General features: G+C 36.2%; 2 protein-coding genes across 5 annotated transcripts; one reads left to right on the top strand and one right to left on the bottom strand.

The window, feature by feature from the left end:
- LOC109723004 (probable protein phosphatase 2C 39) lies at positions 225-5,449 on the top strand. Of its 3 annotated transcripts, none has more exons than XM_020251192.1 (6): positions 225-386; positions 573-687; positions 797-898; positions 2,956-4,097; positions 4,173-4,437; positions 4,878-5,449. In XM_020251192.1, exons 3-6 carry the CDS (start codon positions 850-852, stop codon positions 5,003-5,005), a joined length of 1,584 nt encoding a protein of 527 aa, XP_020106781.1. In that variant the 5' UTR covers positions 225-386; positions 573-687; positions 797-849; the 3' UTR covers positions 5,006-5,449. The 3 variants fall into 3 exon arrangements, with proteins under 3 accessions (XP_020106781.1, XP_020106782.1, XP_020106783.1); XM_020251193.1 differs by having other exon boundaries at positions 254-386; positions 583-687; XM_020251194.1 differs by lacking the exons at positions 225-386; positions 573-687 and having other exon boundaries at positions 2,828-4,097.
- Positions 11,836-22,643, bottom strand: LOC109723179 (methionine aminopeptidase 2B-like). Of its 2 annotated transcripts, none has more exons than XM_020251454.1 (13): positions 22,556-22,643; positions 21,041-21,151; positions 20,786-20,948; positions 18,961-18,997; positions 18,766-18,873; positions 17,463-17,562; positions 17,215-17,360; positions 17,050-17,141; positions 16,808-16,902; positions 15,749-15,845; positions 13,790-13,933; positions 13,245-13,462; positions 11,836-12,242 (listed from the first exon to the last, which is right to left on the bottom strand). In XM_020251454.1, exons 2-13 carry the CDS (start codon positions 21,110-21,112, stop codon positions 12,132-12,134), a joined length of 1,383 nt encoding a protein of 460 aa, XP_020107043.1. In that variant the 5' UTR covers positions 21,113-21,151; positions 22,556-22,643; the 3' UTR covers positions 11,836-12,131. The 2 variants fall into 2 exon arrangements, with proteins under 2 accessions (XP_020107043.1, XP_020107044.1); XM_020251455.1 differs by lacking the exon at positions 22,556-22,643 and adding an exon at positions 21,711-21,845.

The following is a 23,191-nucleotide window of genomic DNA, read 5'->3' on the forward strand; positions in this document are numbered from 1 at the left end:
CTCACATTTTTTTCTATTAATTTTGATTTGATATGTGCCGAAGCCAATCACGTTATTAGCTTATTTAGTGAGGGAGAACACCCATGGTGAGGAAAAAAAAAAATAGGGGGCAAATCAAAAGTGGAGTAAAGGATGAGGACCACCCCGAAAGTTTACATTAATTAATTTTTTAAATTATTAAAAAAAATTTAAAAAATTATGATGATAATGATGATGATGATGATGATGAGAATAAAAGGGGGCGACGCGGTCATTGTGGGGAGGAGCATTTTGGCCATAATAAAATCCCCAAATCTCTCTCTCTCTCTCTCTCTCTCTCTCTCTCTCTGTGTTCGATTCGTAGCAACGCCTCTCATCTCTAAGCGTGGAGTAATCGATCAATTGTTGTAAGCATTAATCCTCTTCCTTTGTGGTTTTTACCCTAATTTTCCGGATTTTACTGCATTTTTTGGCGTATTTTTGGCTTAATTTCACTTCAAATTGGAGATTGTAGTGAGCTCCTCTTAGTTTGTGGAATTTCGAGTTTCGGAGCTTATTTTGATGTAATTTTTGCTTGGTTTGGCTCAAACTAGGGAACCCTAGGTCGGAGAAGTGTTGGAGTTGGTGATCTTAGTGGGGAGGAGATGGGGAGACGAGGTGCCCTCGGATTCGCGGCGAGATTCGCCGTTTAAGTTGATGGAAACATCGGTGAGGTCCCTTTTTGATCCTGGTTCCGAATCTCGATCGCCTCCTCCTCGATTTGTTTCTTGTGATTTTTGTCGATTATTTTTTGGTTTGATTCGGTTTGCTTTGTTAGGGAATCGGTTGGAAAAGAGTTGGTTTTGGAACTGCGTTTGTTGCATCTTATCCATGGGTTCGTTCGTTAAGGAGAAGGCCCCCGTTCTTTTCGCATTCGCAGGTAAAGGTGTTATCATCATCTTTTTGTGATTTGTTACAATAGAGGTTAAAATGGTTAATGAGAGGAGGGATCTTGTGGAGACCGTACAAAGTTGGTTTCTTGTGAAATGATTTATCCATTTGATGTTGTGTAATTAAAACATCCCCAGGAAAAGGATTGTGATTTAGATTTGACAAGCTTATCCTCGGAAAATCGTAGAAAACTACTTTTCAAAAAAAAAAAAAAAAAAAAAAAATTCCATAGAAAACACCCTTTCCATAGTTTTCATTTTATTTCTACTTTAACTGGGAGCCAAACAGACGGAAAATATTATTTTTCCAATTAGAAAATTGTTTTCTGGGATATTTTCCGAGAAACCAAGCACCCCTTTAGATCTTGTTATTACTATCTTGCCATTTAGATAGATCTCGCTTTATTTATGGAGTGTTTATTTTTGCATCCATATCCCTGGGCATATCCAAAATCTTATAGATATCCTTGAATCTTGGTCTTTGTGGCGTACCCTCAGAAACCTTGCTTATTTGCGCACTTGCCGTGCCAGGAGTATACATGCAAAATTATTTTTCAGGGGTGTGGAAGCATATGGCAATTTTCAGGGTCTTCGCGCTATTTCGAATATTGTTATGCACGCGAGTATAAACCGTACGATACTGCTCGTTGATTAGTGCATCAGCACATGAATTATTAACATGTAACCATAAAAATTGTATTAGTCATTTCACCGTTAAAGTAGATAGTTGATTTATTCCATTTAACATAGCTGCATAATAGTCATATTCTTCTTTATCTGATTTGCTGAATATGGGTTTTGTGGATGTTCCCCAACTCTGTAATATTATATTATTACTACTTTTGTGGTAATAATGACTGTCCAGCCATTTTTTGCCTTCTTTTGTTACTGGATGTAATGTTCAAAAAATCTTTCTTGGTTGATATGGTATCAGCATATAATTTTATATTTCTGCCAGCTTGTTGCTTTCGCTGCAATGCTCTTTTTGGATTATTGGTATGGAATTTGTAAATAATATGCCCCTTTTTGAGTCAGCGTATATTTCGTTTGCGTATTCTTAGTTCTGCCATGGGATTACAGAATACAGTTGCATGATTCAATTGATTGTGAGAAATGTCGCTAAGGTGTCCTATGAACTATAATGAACTTTATTGTGAATTCAGGAGATTTTATTCGTTTACACTGTGTGTGGTTTCCTTAAATTTCACTGACTGAGTGGTGGTTCTATCTCAAGAGGAACTGAGGATCTAATATTTGCTTTTTTGTATCCACCAATCAGATCGTACCAAACTATTGGCCAATTGATTTTTTTTAAAAAAATTATTACATAGGTATAAGCCACATGATAGAAAGTTCTGCGCACACCAACTCTATGATCATTTTGCATAGATAGGCGCAACCAATCCTTTGTCCAGACTATTGAAATATGAGATTCTAGAAAATTGTCTGGTAAGACATGTACAATGAACAGTCTGCTGGACAAATGAAAGATTTGCAAAGAATCGTTGAATCATCAAGAGGACGCTCAAATTGGTAGAGTATTATTCGATCGCATGTCTGATGTAATTAGTAAACGAATGATAAGTACATGTAAATGCAGATGGTAGGGAGTAATAACTTTAATTGTAGAAATAATATGGCATATACTATATATTAACCCATAATAGGCTTGACGTGCTTCACAGTGAGTTCTCATTTTTCTTTATGAGAACCACTATTTGAACTAGTCATTATCATAGTAAGTTGTGCTCTTATTATTCCACTTATTTCTAATTAATTATTTGCCATATGTTGTATTTAGAATTCTTTTTTGCTTTTTTTTTTTTTTATGTCCTCATTGTAATAATTTTCTTACTTGCTAAAGGAGTCAATGTTGTTCACAAGAGATTAATTATCTTCCAATGCAACTTTTTTCGTAGGGTTGGTTTGCTTTTGGTTTTAAATATAAAAAGAGTTTGTCATTCGGTCTGGTATAGAGTTGAGCCAAATTTTGAGCAGAAGAGCAAAATTTTCTACAGAATGATTCGCCTCCCATCTTTTCCTTCAGATACAATGGAAGAATTTGAAGAACATGCCGAGATAAACAGCGACCTTAAAGTCAGCTTCGGCTATCACTGCAACTCCTCCCGAAGTTGTTTCGCTGAAGCTAACTATGAATGTGAACTTTCTTCGGGGCTTCAAATTCAAGATTCCAAAATCAAGTCTCGGAGTAGTTCATTTTCCTGCTTATCTGGCGCTGCTATTAGTGCGAATTTCACATTAGCAAATACCAATATATGCAACGGACTAATTGGGGAGGAAATTCTACCGGAATTGGACTCGCCAAATTCATTCAGAAAGATGACGCTTTCGCCCTCTGTCTCGCGATTGGACCTGCTATCTTCCTCTCAGGGCAGCGTGTCAACTGATAATGAAAACGGTGAAGTTGGTAAACACTTTTGGCAATCTATGAGTGCTCCTACTAGGGTAGAATCCTCAAGTTTTCTCAAGGGCATGGATGTACAGATGGCTGGGGGAGCAGCTGGAGAAGATCGGGTCCAAGCTGTATGTTCTGAGGAAAACGGTCTGCTATTTTGTGGGGTGTACGATGGGTTCAATGGCCGAGATGCAGCCGATTATTTGGCCGGAACGCTGTACGATAATATAGGGTATTATCTGTATTTGCTGGAGTGGCGCATCAAACAACAAAATGAACTCAGCGGCTCACATGAAGAAAATCATTTTCCGTGCAGCGATGGCTTAGTCAAGAGCAACTTATCTTTGGCCATTAAGAGATCAGAGACCGAAGATACACAAAAGATGCCACTTAATACTATAGATGTCTTGGATTGCCTTACTCAAGCTCTTGCACAAGCTGAGAGCGATTTTATGAGAATGGTCGAGCAAGAAATGGAAGACAGGCCTGATTTAGTTTCTGTTGGGTCCTGTGTGCTGATTGCTCTTCTTCATGGGATGGATTTGCATATTTTGAATCTCGGAGATAGCAGAGCAGTTCTGGCTACTTGCAATGCTTCCGGAAGCGGTTTGTTGCGCGCCATTCAACTAACAGAGACCCATAATGTTGATAACGAGTTAGAGCATAAAAAACTCTTGGCGGACCATCCTGATGATACTGCAGTCGTCCTCGGCGGCAAAATAAAAGGCAAATTGAAAGTAACTCGTGCATTTGGGGTTGGATATCTGAAAGAGGTAAACAATTTGCTTTAAAATTTAGACATGACGTACTCTCTATATTTTGAGTGAACTAAAAATCTTTTTAAACAGAAAAAATTCAATGATGCACTGATGGGCATTCTTCGTGTACGCAACTTGCGTAGCCCGCCGTATGTCTATACCAATCCGCACACCTTAAGCCATCGGGTGTCAGAGAGCGACTTGTTCGTTGTACTTGGCAGCGATGGACTCTTTGATTTCTTCAGCAACGATGAAGTTGTGAAACTAGCTCATGAGTTTATCCAGGGTAATCCGTGTGGCGATCCCGCCAAATATCTAATCGAGCAACTTCTTCTTCGAGCGGCGAAAAATGCAGGTATCTGTTGGATACGTATTATGCCTTATATTCTCATACTGCAAACTTTTCTTCTACTCACACGCGGAGAGTGATTTTACATACAAGTATGCAACTGTTGACTGCAATACTGTGGATTGCATAAACCATTTAGCCTTTTCTTTTCATCTGAAAGTCAGTTTATAGAGACCCAGGTTCATGCATCTTCATAATCCTGCTTTCTTTCTGGTCTTTTTCACTGCAATAATCTCATAAAATTCCGAAAAATTTCATGCCAAGCATTGTAAAACAAGCAAATTTGTTTATTACAAGCTAAAAATCCATGATCTAGTTTTGCTTTCAAAGCCGTCTTCTCATCTTAGGACTTGTACTGCTTTGAAATGCTTCGAGTTTTGAAATACGTTCCTTGCTATCTATCAACATCGGATGTTGTATCTTTCTCTTCGTGGCCCGATTTACAGGTTTGAGCGCCGAAGAGCTGACGAGGATACCAGTCGGGAGGAGGAGGAAGTATCACGATGACGTCACCGTCATTGTGATCATCCTGGGAAATAAGCAGCGAACTTCAAGGGCGTCGACGTCGTATTAATCAGCATCGAAATCTTTGGATCTCGCATTCTATCCTTCGCCTTTTAAGTTTTGAAGGACCACGCGAGCACATCATTTCCACGACATGTGGTGTAAATAATTCGTGTCCGAAACCTCCTAGTGGCGATGTTTGAGTCCTTTTTTTACCCCTTTTTTTTTTTGGTTGGATTTAGGTTTTGGTTATTGGGTAATGCGACGATTAGTCGGTTTGTTTTCGAATAAATAACAGTAGTGCATGATATACTGTATGCTAAGCTTCGGTGCTTTTGTATTCATGTCCTGCAAAAACCCTGCTCAAAGTTAAAGAAATTTTGAAGTTGCAGAAGAAATTGTTGCTTTGGTAGCTGATTCAGATCATCCTTTTCTCTTCATCTTTTTTTTTCTTTATTTTTGAGGGGCCAAGTAGAACTAACTCTTTGCAGGCTTTATTAGAGAAGTAATTTGTTATGGTGCAGTTGTTGTTATCTTGTATACTGTAATAAGGCTCAGTATTTTATTTTGTTATGAAAGTGATGTTTACTTTGTACCTTATCTAAGATGGATATAATTATAATAATAATATTTGGGAAAAATGTACAAAGGCCTCCTGAGTTTTGGCTCTTTTGCAAATAGGTCTTTGAAGTTTTAATTTTGGTAAAAAAGAAAAAGGTTTAAATTTAACAGGTAGTTCCATATGTTCCTCTCCTCAATCTAAGTTACTAATTATACAGTCGTTTTAGTCCTACGTCATGTATAGAACTTTTTAGAACTTTTTAAAACTTTTAAAACGCCGAAATTTGTTTCTTTAAATGCATGAATAAAACAATAAGAATCGAAGCTAGGCTCGTCCTATTTTCGCAATTCTCAAGTTTAATTATCAAAAATTTTTTAAAAAATTAGGGTTTTATTTTTATGTACACATCTTACAAAAATCATGTGCAAGACAGGCAATCAAGACAGCTATATAATCAGTAACTTTGATTCGGAAGAGGGTCCTACCGAAATATTTGATAAAATTTGAGGAGTCTATCTGTCAAAATTAAAAGTTATCTTCAAAAATGCTACAATTTAGAGGGCTTGTATAAATTTTTCATAAATTTATCGTAGAGTATTACCAAAATACCCTTCTAAATTCCAAATTCCACTAGTAAACCCTAAAAGTTTGGGGATATTTGAAGGAATTTTTAGAAATTAAGAAGAGCATTTTGGTCAACCAGAGATATGTTAGATAGTTTCGAAGTTTTAAACTTATCCCTTAAACTTATGATGAAGTTGATCTGGGAATGATTAATCCGAAATCAGCTGACGAAAGAGCATATGTAACAAACAAAAAAATAATAGAAGGGTCAATTTTAGGCTTAATTACGTTCTATTGTACTATACTTTTTTCCAAAGACACGTTGTATTATCATATTTTATCAATCTTTACGCTACGTTTTAAATTTCTTTTTTCGTTTCTCTACTTTGTACTTTTTTACCGTAAATATTACTAAACTATTTTATTCTCGCCAATGTCTACATTACTTTTTAACAAATTTACTATTTTAGATAAAATTTGACAACTCTATTAAGAGAAACTAGTCAAATAGTAGGAAATCGAGAAACTGAATCTTCATAGCAGACTTATTGAAAACTTCTATCAAATTATTTTTAAATAGTTTTTTTTTATATTTTTTTTTATTTTTGTGTTAAAATGGGCCGAATATATGTTCTGACGTTTTCAGCCAGTATGTTTCAACAACTTTTATATAAAATTATAAATTTATTACTTATGATATAGGAATTGAAAAAATAATGCCTTTGAAAATAAAAAAATAGTATATTGCAGAAAGTGAAAAATCTATAAAGAATGATGTAGTATAGTATAATTAAGCCTAAATTTTATTGTTTATATTTTTTAAGGGTAAATATAAAAGTCCCATATTTTTAAGAGATTTTTAGGTAATTATACCTAGAAATATCTAAGAGAGCATCTAATCACTGTGGGATTGATAGATTATGCTGGTGAAATATTATTATTATTATTATTATTATTATTATTATTATTATTTAATCACTTTTGGCAAAGATATGCTGGTGGGAAGCCATGCTAAATATTTTTTTTTACCATTAATTGCACTGTTGGGCCCTAACCTTTACCTATTCTTTCAGATTGATCCCTAACCTTTCTTTCCTGCTATTAACTCCCCATTTTTTTTATTTTTTTGCACTTTGGTCCCTGCTATCCAAATTTTTATTAATTTTGATAGAATAGTTTCACCTTTAACTTTGATATATATATAGTCATGACTGCATGACATATAGCCTTTGGTTATTTTAAGTTTTATAATAATTTTTGTGGTATATTTGGTTTGGTGCTGAAATGTCAAATGCTCCAAAAGAGATAATAGATGCCATATGTGAAATCGAGATGGTTATATGAATGAAAAACGATGTTAAGAGTGGCAAGGTTGGGCTTGACGGAATGAGCATATATACGGGAGAAGAGGTTAGGAATAATAGTGAAAAAATAGGGGCAAAGTTTAGGAACCAATGGTGCTATTAATCCTAAAAGTAAAGAACCTGATTGCCGAGGACAAAAAAAAAGATTAAGAACCAAAATAAAAAACAGGATAGATCGGGGACTGCTGATGTAATTACTCTTTTATTTTAGTACTATGCCATCCATACCTATAATAAAATGCAAGATATACATCTTAACCTCTTCCTTACTTAACAGTGTTCTTCTTGTTTTTTCTTTTTCTTTTTAACCAAAAATCCAAGAGGACTATGTGAACCACCTTGGATTGTTGGGTTGTATGATGTGCACCAAATTATAGAGATGTACACTTGCATTTTTCTTTTTATTCTAAGACAATATATAACACCGTAGTAATCTCACATCCCATAAAGAAAAAAAGTTGTAATTGAAAATATAAAAGACTACTTACTATAGTAATAGTAACTAGGATTAAGTATTTTGGGCCGGTGGTTTAGATCCAACGAGTTATTATTGCTAGCAGATTGGGTCGTCACATTTGGTATCAAAGTTGGTTCATTCGCCGGAATTGTGAGGTGGACCTCACATTTTCTTACGATCTTGAACTATGTGTGTTACATTTGGTATCAAAGTTGATTCACTAGCCGGAAATGTGGGTGGACCTCACATCTCCTGATGATCTTGAGTTATATGTGTGATTGGGCTGATCAGGACGTCAAGACACCTAAACGAAGGAGTCAATGCCACTTTAGTAGTCTCACATCAAATGAGAATGGAGTTGTGAATAAAAATATAAGAAACTATGATCCCTAGTAGTAATAACTGGGTTTAAGTATTTTGGACCGATAGTTTAGGCCCAACAAGTTATTATTGTTAGCGGATGGAGTCGTTACAAACTAACCTTTTAGATAGCATTCGAAATAAGAAACCAGCTGCTCTATACGGTGGTTATTTGCAACTACGGTTTCGTTTCTTTATTTGCATCATTTTATTTTACATGATTAGACAGGTAAGGAAAGCATGCAGTAACCTTTGTTTGGGCAAGCTTTTCTGATAATACTAAACTCCAAATGGGGAATCTAGTGATCAATTGGTGAAGATGCTTGTGGATGGATAGAGGAATAATGAAACACAAGAGAATTGGATTCAATGCTCCAATTACACATATATAGGCCAACACTATCCAATATTGTGCTCTTTTCAAGGGCCCAAAACTACTGATATTTCAGTGATAAGGTATCTGACCACTGGTTGTGACTTGTGAGAGGTGAGTTTATAATCAAAAAAAAAAAAAAAAAAAAAAAAAAAAAAACTCATATATAGACCTAAAATTCCTAAGTAATATTAATATAATAGAATATAAACTGTCTTTTCTATAATACTTTTTTCCACGTTCAATTGCTCCTACTAGCTGAGAAATAAAGAAATATATCTTTACATGCTTTTGTCCCAAATTTTTTTTGTCCAAATAACGTTCGGTAGCTTTTGATACCAATCAAATCCCGAATAAAAATTAGTCGAATACTAAGAGTTGCTTGACTACATATTGTTGTACAAATCCAGATATGATATTTGGATTGATCAATAATTTAGCTGTAACTGTCAGAGCTGCATCCAAATTAGCTGTGATTTCAAATGCAATAATTAAAAAGAGTAAATTTAAATAAGAAATAAGTTAAAGATTAATGATATATAGATTCATTTATGTAGAATACTTGTCAAAGGGAAACTTATTGGAGACAACCCCTCCTTAAATTTTGGTGCCCACAAATAATAAAATAAATTAAGCAGGACCCAAAATTAACCTCTTGGCCATCCAGCTTTCTCCTGTCATTGCCATGCAATTAATGAATTTAAAATTTATATATAAAAGAAAGAACTTGTGCTTATCCAAAAAGCACCATTCAATGTGTGGATATATCACTAGGCCACTCTTGATGTTGGCATATGATGATGATGATAATAATAATAATAATAATAATAATGTGGAGCAGGTCGGGTGTGCTATTAAAAGCATGGAGGCCATCATGCTGCTAAGCCGCCTTCAATAATAGAGCTTTCAAATTGACGATCGACTCTGTTAGACTTGATCTAGCATATTTGAAGTATCTAAATAATAAATTTTATGATTTTTCAATATCATTTACTTAGTGATCAGGTAGTCGTAGACATTTGATCATACTAATTAATTTTTGAATATTATGTGCTTCTTAAATAAATTTGAAAGGATATACTGAATAAAATATTCATGCATCGGTTAAGCGTAATAAAAATCTGCCACAATCGTTTTCGAGTGAAGCACTGTAAAATTTTTTAAATGGTCAAAACTTTTTCTTCTTCTTTTTGGTAAAAGCGTATATAATTTATCTGAATTATGAATCATTTTGAATCGACTATTCGATCTTTTAAAATTTTGATTTTACTATCTAATCTTTCAATTTGTTTGATTTAAAACAGCCAACAGCAATTTACCTTCAAAACTTGAATATGTTGTTTATGTTTATCAACTATAATCAATACAATTCTCGCAACGATAAATTTATCAAAAGAAGTAATTAATTTAAATTTTGAAATCAAAATGTCGATAACTGACTCAAATCAAACAAGTTAATTAAAAAGCTTGATAATAAAATCAAAATTTTGAAGGGCTAAAAAATAATCCATATTTTAGATAAATACAAAACGGAACCTTCTCTCTCTGACTTTTTATTTTTGTTTTTCATTTTTTTCTTTTCTTTTCTTTTTTTTTTTTTGTTTTTTGTTTTTGTGTGTTATTTGGTAGTATTTGGGGTACAAGGAAACACAAGGCTCTCTCTCTCTCTCATTGGTGAGTGAGTGGACCCGGAATTGTCCCTGAAATTAACAGAGACCCAATCAATTAATGTCCCCCATAATCAATTATTTAATGAATTAATAATTAAATTATTACACTCACAAACATTGCCTATATATTGCCTATAAATATGAGGCTATACTTTTTTAGAGCAGCTTCTTCTCCTGTTTCCTCTTCAACTTGTAATCTAAACTATCTTTCTTACTACCAACTAGCTAGTTTAGAATACAAGAAGCAGGAGAAGATTAAAAAAAGAAAAAAAAAAATGGATATCTTTATTCCGGAGGACTACGTCAGGACTCGACGGGAGATAAAAAGGCAGCAGAGCCAGACGCCAGCACAGCAGAAGCAGAAGCTCCAAATTCAGATCTTCCAAGTAGGCTCTCACGATGGCTCTCCGTTGCCGACGCCGCGCGATAGCCCGAGCAGCCTAGCTTCGGCGACGGCGGCGGGGGCTGCTTTTGCTTCTGCTGCAGCGAGATTCCCGAAGGCGAGTGCCGAGGGGCGGGCTTTTTCGACCGATCATCTCTTCGACTGCTTCAAGCCTTACTAAATCAGACTCCCAGAAACTCTTTGGTGTTCTTCTCTTCTGTTTGTTTGATTAGTCTGTGGGTGGATCTTTTATCATTAGTATGTGTTTTGCTCTCTCTTAATGTTGAGCTTCTTATGTTGCCAATGAATGATCTGGTTGTTTGTCTTATGGCTCACTCCAGTAGATCCATCTGCAAGATATGAATGAATCTCAATGATCGAAACGAGACGACTGAAATTCAACAAACAGCTCTGTGCGCAGAAAATTTCTACACACTGAGACCATCCTACAACACGCGCAATCAGTAGCAAAATATGAATCTCGACAGTCTGACAGCCCAAAAGCGCCTAATCGATGGCAGGATACGAAACCTCAGCTCAGCAATCTGATGGCTGGGATGAATCTCGGTCATCGAAACTTGACGACTGAAATTCAACAAATGACTACGTGTGCAAAAAATTTCTGCACACGCACGCAGATCATCCTACCGCCCGCCCATCAGTTGTGAATCTCAAGAGCCTGATGATGTCTGGATGAATCTCAGTCATCTACATCAGATGGCTGCGATTCATCTGGCCAGAGTGGGGCGATGCAAAACTGCTCTACTTTCGGAGTCTGTAAATTCCCAAACTTAACTACAGCACAATCACAAATAAGTACGTAACAAATCCTAAAAATGTAAGCAAATCAAATGATTTGTGATCCAATTCGTAAAAATAAGAAGAATGGTCCAAGAATTTACTTTTTTTAGGGTCCAAAACATACTGGAGGAAACAGAAAATCTAAACGACAGAATTTAAATACCCGTTAGTTCATTCCGAACATCAGACGGAATTTAAATACCCGTTAGCTCATTCCGAACATCAGAGTTCAACTCGAGTCAGATTCACTTAAATTAATTGAATCATAACCCGATTCGAGTCCATCATGATTTGGTAGCAACCGCAGTGTTAAAAACGCACGAACGGCATGAACTTCAGAAACCATATGCGGGCAAGTGCTTCAAAATGCACGACGAGGCAAAATGTCGAATAGCTAATGAGAATTTTACAACTACAAACAGTTGAATATAAACTTCGATGCAACAAATAAAATTGCCTTTCTAATTTGGCCAGAAATTTTCATGTTCAACTCAGCACAACTTAGCAACCACAGAAGAGCCTTTGAAGTCCCTATTTCGTTTACGGATACAAGTATTTCGCTCTAGTACTATTCTCAAAAGAAAGAGTATTACAAACATAGCAGACGGGGAAGTGACAGATATCTCAGACCAACATTGTGCAGATGGGAAAGTTACTGATAACTCAGTAGTCGTCGCCTCGGGAAATTACTTCTTTACAAGTAGGTCGAAGTAAGATAGTGTGCTCGAACTGCGACACATAGCTTCCTTTTACATCGCACAGAGGAGGGTACGGCTGCGAATGGAGAGCAACATCGTAAGCGTACCATTATTTGTATCAGCAAATGGAAAGAAAATCTAATAAAAACTAGAATAGATGAATCTTTTAAAATGATCGTGATAAGAAAGCTCAAGATGCATAAGTGTCTGCGACTGACAGCACATATCGAAGTGAAAATGAGAGACAGAAAGCACCTAAGTTTCATCTGTTTTTTGATGATACAAAATTCATTCGAGTAATAGAATTGCAGGAACATAAAAATGGTAACACAGCAGCTTCGCTATATAAGGAGAAGGGCATAATCAAGCTCTAGGAGTCGGCAAATACGCTGTGTGATCTTTAAAAGCTGCAAACAGAAGCATATGGTTTTGCTTCCAATTACTGGGGCAAACAACAGGAAGATTTTTTGGACAAAACTTCAAACCCAACATATATCAATGTCAATAGGAAAATTATCTAGCAAATTTTTATCTGTGTTATCCTCTCTGTTGACTTGTATCATGGCACTTGTCCATGCACATTTGACAACAACATCAATGACTTGCGATAGACTCTTCCATGTACACTACACATGATTTTACTAAATCTTTGTTTTCTTTTTTTTTTAAACTCATACTTGGGTAGCATGCTCAAGTGAGAAGGGACAAATTTTAATAACTAAACGTGATTATAGAATACATTACCAACAATAGGCAGTCAGATTACTTTTAAAAATAGAAGTATTTTATATGAGAAATAAGCTTGCAACTATACCTAAAAATGGATCGAGCTTGCATTTTCCTAGCAATACCCAAATTATATTATGGCCAAAATTATGTAATGAGAGAGAATAAATCGCAGATCAACAATTATGTTCTGCTGCTTTGCTGCTTTACTAAACATTAGTAAGAGTGTAAGACCATATCCACTACTACAAAAGCACATCACTCCCATGATTAATTGGAAAACAGCCATGAAATGGTTTTGGTAGGAAAGCCCAAAATCTATGTAGATTCCAAGTTGAGCCATTGTATGTACCTGAACAATACCAGCATCACATAGGTTTTTGAGTGCCATAAGATACTTGGTCTCTCCAATACGGTCCAAGTAACGACGGCAAAAGGCCAAAGTTGAAAAGTGCTTGTTGATTGTTGTAAGAAGTTGCTTTGCCCTCGGCAATCTTAGCGGTATGTGTCCAACATCAAAGTTCTTCATGTAATGGCTGCATTCCAAGTCCTCCCTAACTAGTCCTTTTCCTGCAAATTTGCGAGTAATTTAGGAACAATGTCTTTTCGTGTATTATTTACAAATCATTTAGGTTAACAGTTTAAACGTTTGCATTTCTTCATATTAATTTGCCACAAACTTAAATTAAATCTTGAATCTCTATCCTCAGAATAAGAGGTAGTTTTAATGCCTAGAATCATATCTATGACAGGATTATAATCTATGATGGAATTTCTTGTCCAAACAAATTAAATGGTGCATTATGTGTAACCAAGTGCAAGCACTACAGAAGTACGTTGTAATGTTTATACTAGCAGAACAACTATCACTTTGCAGCAAAGGTATATGTTGGTTACCTGTAGATCCAAAAGTTTCAATCGCATAAAATTCTCCTTCCTCCATTTTTGTTTGCTCCCCACCTTTTACAATTGGAACAGATTTTCCAGCATGTATTTGATATGGTCCAATACTGTGTCCGTTCAGGTTTCTCACACTTTTAACTGCAAACAAAAACATACAGACACACAAGCAAATAGTGTATAAATTAGAAAATTTATTTACGAATGTAAAAATCCTAATTTTGGGCATTCACTTTAAACTTGCACGAGCTCTGACTCTCAAGGCTGTGCGTAGAAAAGGATGAGTTATCTAAAAGAAACTCACGGGATCTCAGACAAACACTTCGTGAGAAAAAATTTAAGCCTAGATGTTTCTCTAGGAGCTTCTATTATATCCTTCAATTAGTTAGATGTTTTCGTGTACCCATTTATCTCGTAAAAAATAGTCTGGCAACAGTGATGCAGTTCAAACCTCAACAGTCCAATTTGTGTCGGATTTGATCCAATTTTATTTAAAATTCTAATTTTATTCACTTTTATTTGACTGCTAGAATAAGATCAGAATCTTTAAGTTCAGTTGTAATTTGTTATTTTTAAATTTTTATTTGAATAACATCAAATTTGGACATCAGAGGAGTTGATTACGTTATTGGTCTTTAAATAAGCCCTAAAGGGCCTCTTGTAAGCATATAATAGATCACTAAAAATATTGTGATAGGTTAAACGGTTCTGAACCCTCCCTTTCCACTATTGCTCGGCTCTGAACCCTGCCTTTCCACTATTGCTCGGCTAGAACAGCTATGCCATATTCCTCCACAGATTATTCTCCCACTATCTCTCCCCTTCTATTTCTCTCTGTCTCTCTCCATCTTGTCTATTTCTCTGAACCCTGCCTTTCCACTATTGCTCGGCTAGAACAGCTATGCCATATTCCTCCACAGATTATTCTCCCACTATCTCTCCCCTTTTATTTCTCTCTGTCTCTCTCCATCTTTCATCTCAGCAAAGAGTCAGACAACACCCATTTGCAAGACCCGCTTGCAATTACAGTTGAGTTGCTGCCAAACCCGACCAAGCTCCTTGAACTGGCACCACCCTCACCCCTCTGCAGCAGTCCCCGCCAACCACATCTCCACTGCCGGCTGCCTGCAAAGCTGCACCGTCATCGACTATTTCCTTGCTGTCATCTTGCCAGGAACCTGGCACTGCAGCTGCTGTAATTCACGATGTCCACTGCGTCGGTCGGTCAAGTCCAACATCCCCATCACATAAAACCCTCTCAACTGTTACTTTTACTGAGGGCCCACTATTTAATATGCCAAGTACCCATTTCTCCTGTCCCATTCACTGATTTCATGCCCCAAGCACCTAACATAGATAACTTATGGACCTCAGACATTTTGTGCCACCCATGGCCCATCAAAAAGTTTAGATCAGCCTTTGCACCTTCACAGAAAGGTCCCCAGTCCCGCACGTCCATTCAGAGGACACCACTGTAACAGTGTAAAATTAAGGCTGCATTAGATATTGGCCCATGTATGTATACCGCCAACGTCTATCTTTGCTAGCTCACCAAACTGTCCATGGTTGTAATCTTTACTCCAGTAAAATTCTTTTTAAGTCTCTTATCCACTTGAGCTTACCGACTATCTCCCATGTTTTAAGTGTAAGGTTTGATTGCCTCACTTCAGCTAGCAAAAGTATTTAAGCTGGCTCAGCTACGCAAAGGAAACAGAATATGCACAAGAGAGAGCAAGTAAAAACATCGAGACCCAAGGCCAGACAATCTACCTCAAATCAATTTGAAAGTCTGATATTATACCAATTAGAATGTCTTCCACATGAGGTGAAAAGGGAAAAAAGAGTATTGCAGGGTCAAATAAGTACGAAAAAAAAAATGTTTCAGCATCCAAGAAATAAATGAAATGTTATCTGCAAAAACAAAATCATTATAAATCAGCAAGCATTTAGTCACACCTTGGAACACCTTCCCATTGATTTCAACCTCATATGATTCCATGACTTCTTGAATTGCAGCGCCAACATCGCAAAGTCGTGCATCTATCCCCGCTTCCTAGATAAGAGGACAACATTTCGACATTATGAAAGTCGGACATTGTTTACAATCAGAAGTGATATTCCACATGAAAAGGCATTGTTCTTTCTTCACACCTACATAGATATTTATATTCACGATAGAACCATCATTGAACATTTTCACCAGTGTTTCACTATGCCTAGTACATCATTGATGATCTATCCTCTTTAGAGATTGCAACATCTGATAATCATCAATCTATAAAGATGAAATAGACAAACTGAAACTCCAGAAACATAATTAGTTAACAAGGCAAACAACTTATCTATAAACTATAATGATGAAACTAATGGACTATGGAACCATCTCCATTCTGGTGCTTGGCTCCTATAGATCAATGCGCTATGAAGGAATGCACAAGCAGTAGAAATTGACTGACAAAGATTCAGCAATTCGATCAACATGTTGGTAGATGATTGCTTCCTAATTGTTGCTAATCAGTGAACCTGGCACTTAAGACACAAATGAACTGGGGATAGACAGGCAGAAACACACTATATACTCCTTGATTATTTAGGCCTTCCAATGTGTAAATGCGCATGAAGCTAATAAGCTAGTGAAAAAGAATCACAAGCTCTATTCTGCTTGCCTGGCCATCCACCGACCCATGCCACCCCAAACCCTCGAGCCTAAAAAAGGAGGGGAAAAAAAGGACACAAATCTCTGCAGTAGTTCCATACCTTCAGGCTTCAGTTGCTAATAGGTTGAATTGTGATACCAGAATGAGGTAAAGAGTAATTCAAAGGGAAGATAAAGACCATAGGTTACACTGAAGCAGACAAAAAGATAAGCAAAATTCTACATTCTCTTTGTAAGGAAAGAAAACACTTACCAAAGATATTTTCTCGGGGAAAAAAAAAGAAAATACTCAAAAAAAAGACCAGTAAAAATTCCTAAAGCATGTCAAACAGACCAAAGAACATTATGTAAAACATTACCTTAACCCCGGTATTTGTAGCTTCTCTTGAAGCCTCAAGCAACGGATTGAACATGGGATTAAAAGCCACTGTAAATGCACAATCAACAATATGTCCTGAAAACACAAAAAACTATTCAAGTTGGAAAACTTCGAGAACCTGTTGTCCAAAAGGTTTTCAGGGGAATATTGCCCAGGAAAACTGCAAGCGTAAATATTCAAAAGAAAAAAGCAGGAAATAATACAGCTAACAGCTAAGCCTACCATCTATGTGTGTTCCAAAATCCAACTTCATCACATCATCATACTGAAGGACAGTTTTATCACCGGAATTGGGAGTCCAATGAGCTGCAACCCTATAAGCAAGCCATAGTCAAGCCAAGTCCAAGGAACATAAGAACAGAGAAAAGTATTTCACAGCAACAGTACCAATTTAGGGAGCATCCTGTCGGAAAAGCAATGCCCGCTTGAAGCCCATTCTCTTTGATAAGTTTCCTTACCATATTTTCCAAGGTCTCACACAGGTCAATCATTAAAATTCCAGGCTTCAAAATACTCCTGATATATTTCCGAACCTAACAATCAATAACAATGTACCATCATTGTTGTGAGGTGAAATAATATGTAAAATGGATTGCAAGGCATTTGACTAATCGAACATGTTTAGTAATTCTAACCTGTCGATGAACTTCAGCTGCTCGCCGAACTACATTGTACATAGGCTTCTCTAGCCGTTCTAATTCCCTCTTTTCCTCCGAGGTTGTTCTCCATAGATTACTGTGAAAATAGTCTAAAGTAATTATGCGCTCCAGCAAATCAAACATTACCCATTTGCAGTTCAACAAAGGTTGTCTGACAATAGCTCAGTTAAAGAATCAGCAACTCCTTGTTACAGCAAATATTGAAATTATGAAAGAACAATCAGTAGGCAGTCATGGGAAAACTACATAAATCAGATAACATTTTAAGCAACTCTTCCAGCGGATATTTCAAGAAATAACGTCTGCAAAAAGAATCCTGCAAAATGACTCGGATGGGAAGTAAAAAACCAAGATATACTATATGAGGCCTATTGTATCCTAAAATATCCGAAAGAAAGTACCAGAAAACCATTATTGACTATAATGACAATAGGTTCAAAAAGAAAGACTAGCATTGGATGAACAAGCCAAAACAAAATTGACAATAATAAAAGAAGCATCTGCGCTGAATATTTGTTACATTATTTATCAACAAACTTGATGCTGCTTGTCTGAGACAGCTTTGACGCTGAAGCTAGTTAACTCCTTTTTCTTGGATGTGACTAGAAACCAATATCTTTCCAACTAACACAACAATACAGCTGAAAAGAAATTTCTACAATTTAGTAAATAATCCAAGCTAATGATTGTGTTTTCATGACAACTCTCATACATACAGATACTACATAACAATGATAAAAGGTGATTAAGTGCCAATCTCAGTTCTAGTAAGCTTTCAAACTACAATTTAAATACTCTCCAATGGATCAAATTTGGCATTAATATTGGGCAACCTACTAAAAATTCGTAGTTTTACTAGTTTCCACTAAAGTCCTAAAAAGTAACTATCAGAAAATCAAAACCATAAATAACTACAAACTGAATAATTGTTAAAAAAATCACAGAACACAGATAACTGCAAACTCATTTTAGGAGACTATAAGCTAATATGCACCTACCCAGCAACATTTGGCGTTAAATTCGAAAGTTCTCCTTTTAATTAATAAACTACCACAAGGTTTAAATGTACTTATGAGTGTTCAATTAACTCAAAGAAGAGATCCAGTTCTTCAAAAATGAAAAACACTAAAGAGTGAGCAAGGAGCGAATTTGTATTCATGTTGGGCAAAGTAAGATATAAGATGCTGATTTTCTAACTCACAAAAGACCAAAGCATAAAAAAGTAATCCGATCGCTTATTGATAACACTGACAACTAAAATATAGAATTATATGCTTACTCATCCTTGTACTGCTGGATTTCGCCCTCAGGAAATTCTCCGGAAGGAAAGAGTTCATCAACAGGAATAGATGGTGGGTCGGTCTGCTGAAGAGGCTCTTTCTTTTTCCTACAGATGACAAATAACAAACAATAATAGATACCAAAGCAATATAAAATTCAAAATTCTCATGGCTTATAGAACAGAAGCACTTACTTGGATCTACTCTTCTTCTTCTTCTTCTTCGATGTTTCTGGTTCCAAGATCGATTAAGCAGTAAGTATTTCGAAATGTTTGCCATATCAGCTTTTTTTACTAAGTCAGAAGATAACCTCAAAATGATATAATGCCAGCAAGAAGATATTGTTTGGCATAACAGATACATAAACAGCTAAAGACTTTGAAATTACAGATAAACAAACAGCTAAAGACTTCAAACTTCAAGCAAATGCACCATTTCATAGCTAATGCTCTGCAGGGTGAAATAAAAGAGTTTGCTCTAGAAGGGATGCAGATGATTTTTCAGGCATCCAGCTCAAGTCATTTCATAATAGATCAGGTAAATTATACTTTCCATGACATACATTTTTAGCCAACCAAAATCCTGTTTAACACTTTAATTCACCCATATTTGTATTTCTATTAAACATATTTATTAAACTGACCATCTTTCAGTTATATAGTAAGCACATGCTTATCAGCATATTATTCTTCATCAGGGATCAAGCAAGTGACGTAAATTTGGCTTTTCATTCCACTTCCTTCTTCTGTTTATTCCATTTAAATATTCATATTAAATGCAAGAAATGAAGCTACGGATTGACAAACAACAACCTTGTTACAAGGTCTTAGCGACGAACTAGCCCTTCTAATGACAGGACTAAAACCATGGGCTTGCTGGGTAGTCTGGAGTTTCTGCAGAAATGTAGTCTCCATAGAGCAGTTTGCAGAAGCAATAGCATTTCTCATTAAAATCCCTCCAATGACTCTTCATTGAAGTTTTAAGAAGCTTTAAACTGATCACCTATTAGCCCCAGAAGCTTATTTAGTTTTCTACTTCAGCCAAAAGCTCTAAACATTTTATTTTCCAAAACCATTGGTTATACTTCTCGATAAAAGCACTTACTGAAAGCTGGGTGAAACAATCTACAAGTATTTCTAGACTAGCTCTGGCAATAACCTCACGCACTAGGCTGACCCTTTTCATACGACTGCTCTTAACCAATAACTGACAAAGCATCACAGCTGGTAGTAGAATAGCTAAACAATCAAAAAGATGCAATACTCAGTACAACATCGGTATCACCAATAACTACGTTAATGATTAGTGGGGAGAGTTAAACTGTGTTAAATAGACATCACACATCTCACACTGCTTCAATCATGATAAATTATTGTCTCGGCTAAACTAATCACACTATCTGCATCACGTATAGTCCGTCATGTGCCCCTGAATAGGGGTCCTTTGAGTCTTAAAAATCTTTTCTCAACCACCAAAGTTAGCATTCTCAACTACCAAATGTTGTTTGCCTCACCCAATCCACAAAACCAGGTCCAGCTGAGCCATAGAATCTCTCATTGTCATGTGTTAGCATTTAAACTACACTATCAAACTTTGAAGGAAGAAAATAAGTTCAATTTTCGACTTATAACTATGTCAACAAAAAAAATTACAAGAAGATTCTTATTTGTTTTGCTCTTTCCTCCACCAATAATACGGTAACCGGCATTAGTAGAATTACAATGCTCGGGTCAATTCCTAGATTTCTTGTCCCAATCCCACATTATTCAATCACAATCTCAAGAACAGTATGAATAAATTATGCCCCAAAATGGCCTACCAAACGTTAAAGAATGACCAAATATTCCACATAGCAAAGTAAAGTGAAAACAGCTCAGAAGAGACTACAGAAACAATAGGATAATTCAAAACATGTTAGCCGTTAAAATAAGATTATAAGGCCAACAAGCTGCCAATCCATTGATTGGAAACACAAAGTAAAACAGCCAGGCAAGGTTAAAATATGCAATTATGAACCACCTGATGTTCCATCTTGAGCAGGACCATCTCCTTGCTGGTCATCTTCGTCGTCCGGCACAGAGGATTCGGATGCACAAGCCTTACCATTGCTCTCTACAAGCTTTGAACCTTTATTTTCTTCTGGCTCAGCTGATCGTACTTCAGCCACGTTATTTAAACTCTCCTGCATGCAAAAGAAATGTTATAAGCATGCAAAATGATACTGAAATAGTTATTGAAAGCAGAAAAGTTAATAAATTTGCAAATGTTACTAACATCAGTTGTTTGCTTTGGACCAATATGTAATCCTTCCACGCCTTCAACTACTTCAGCCTTACTTCCACCCATCTCCTCTCCCTTATCGCGGACAACTTTCTTTATCCCAACCTGAATTTAGAACATGCAAAGAAATTTAAAATTCTGCTTGTAAAGCTAGACAGTAGATAGATACTTCCCTGAGGAGAAGATTCTGAACTCGATTCCTTTGGATGTAACATTAAATAGTGTAAAGAATAACCACTAAAAGTTTGATCGATGATGATGATCCAAGTTCCTTGGAAACATCTAGAATATTCTGAGGAGAAGTAAACCTATTTAGCAGGACATAAAACCATGGTGGGATTAAACCTACTTGTCATTTTCCGCATACACTTATTTACCAGGACAGAGTAAACCTATTTAGAAGAATAAAAGAACATGGTGGGGTTAAGCATACTTGTCATTTTCCACATACACTTATATACCAGGACAAAGCCATGATTAAGACCCTAAGGTAAACTTTTGTCGAAAAACACATGATGATATATAGATTTCTATTACTAGATTTCAAAAAATTTATCACCAATAAAAGAACAAGTACATTTAACTCTTGCTGTAATAGCTTATGAGCAAAGTTGAGATTTTGTTTTCTTGAAAAAAAAAAGAAGAAAAGATAAAGCGCTTATACGTAGTATAGATAGTTGTAGAGATTGATTGCCCCAACTCCCAAGATGAAATAACAGTTCAGTAATTCTTTATCGGATATATCTGAAGAGATAACAATCCAGCAATACTCTGATTAACTCCCCCAACTTGCCTCTTGCTTTGAAAATCGACTTTAGGGTAGAGCAAATGAGCTGAATACATAAAAAACTGTTTGCATGTCAGAACAAATTATCAAGCGACAACTTGTGAGCTACAACAATTTTCTTTCTTGCGATCGCAATCTAAGAATTTGCTTTTCGTCCTTGCAAGATCCGGGCAGTCATGCTTTACTAGCATAACGCATTTCACGTAAGAAGTAATTTATCTTACTCGGTGAAAATTGCTTAACACATCTAATCATACTCTCCATCTACCAATTACTGCATGCTCCTTGAGCTAACAAAAAGCACCTTTGGGGATCCAAACAGGCCATTCTCTATTGGGACGCATTAACACGCCAACAAGAGCATATAATTGCAACAATAACCATAATTTAAAAGCAAAAAAAGCCTTAATAGAAGGAACTTGACACGCAAATTTCTCGTTTCCTACAATCCAAAACAAAAACAACCAAAATCCAAGATGATGATCCACTACACCGCAATTATGATACAACAAAAGCATTGCCAAATCGCAAAATTGAGGTGCGGGAACAAGTCGAGTTGAAACCAAACTGCAGAACCAGCTAGGGTTTTGCCAAGAGGGGGAGAGAGAGAGAGAGAGAAGGGATCGTATTAACGAGGTTTGCGATATCGGGATCCTACGCCATGATCAAAAGCTAGGGTTTTGGGAGAGGAGATCGAGGAGGAGAAGAGAATCGTCGCATACCCGAGAGAGATGATAACAGGGTCGGCGAATTCGCGAAGTGAGAGAGAAAGAGGGAGAAGGGCTTATTACTACTACGGGTTAATTGTACTATTGGTCCCTAATCTTTACTACGTTTTTACTTTGGTGCTTAATCTTTGTTTTTTTTTGCTACTTAGGCCCCTAACCTATATATTTTTTTGCAGTTAGGTCCTAATTATTTAAAATTTTATTTATTTAGACAAAATAAGCCACTCTCACTGCATCAGCCACATTAAAACTCTGCTTACAAATTTAGATCATGATCATGATCCAGCTTCTCATGGTCAATCTGGACATCGACTTTTTTAAATTTCTGAAAGTTTAATGGTGCGTCTGATTCAATGCCGAGAGTGTCAAATGACTCAAAAGCGGTGCTAGGCGTCATGTGTGAGGTTTGAAATAATTATAAGCATGGAGGATAGTATTGAGGATGATGAAATTGGGTTTCATCTGAAGTGCGAGCACATGGGAGAAAACGTTAAAGATAAAAGTGAAAAAAAAAAAAGGTAAAGATGAAGGATTTGATTGTCAAAAATAAAAGAACAATACTACCGATACAATTCAAAATGAAATGTATTATTTACACCTACTCCATTCAAGACTATTAATACTCTACTT

Source organism: Ananas comosus, linkage group 17, assembly GCF_001540865.1.
Source record: "Ananas comosus cultivar F153 linkage group 17, ASM154086v1, whole genome shotgun sequence".
NCBI classification, from domain to species: domain Eukaryota; kingdom Viridiplantae; phylum Streptophyta; class Magnoliopsida; order Poales; family Bromeliaceae; genus Ananas; species Ananas comosus.

Bases quoted from the DNA above. Each gene is read 5' to 3' on its own strand.
- LOC109723004 (XM_020251192.1), top strand. From the start codon at position 850: ATGGGTTCGTTCGTTAAGGAGAAGGCCCCCGTTCTTTTCGCATTCGCA. The intron at 4,098-4,172 runs GTAAACAATTTG...CTTTTTAAACAG, and splicing joins GGGTTGGATATCTGAAAGAG to AAAAAATTCAATGATGCACT. The intron at 4,438-4,877 runs GTATCTGTTGGA...CCCGATTTACAG, and splicing joins TCGAGCGGCGAAAAATGCAG to GTTTGAGCGCCGAAGAGCTG.
- LOC109723179 (XM_020251454.1), bottom strand. From the start codon at position 21,112: ATGGGTGGAAGTAAGGCTGAAGTAGTTGAAGGCGTGGAAGGATTACAT. The intron at 20,949-21,040 runs GTTAGTAACATT...TTTTGCATGCAG, and splicing joins GTCCAAAGCAAACAACTGAT to GAGAGTTTAAATAACGTGGC. The intron at 17,142-17,214 runs GTACTGTTGCTG...GCTTGCTTATAG, and splicing joins ACAGGATGCTCCCTAAATTG to GGTTGCAGCTCATTGGACTC.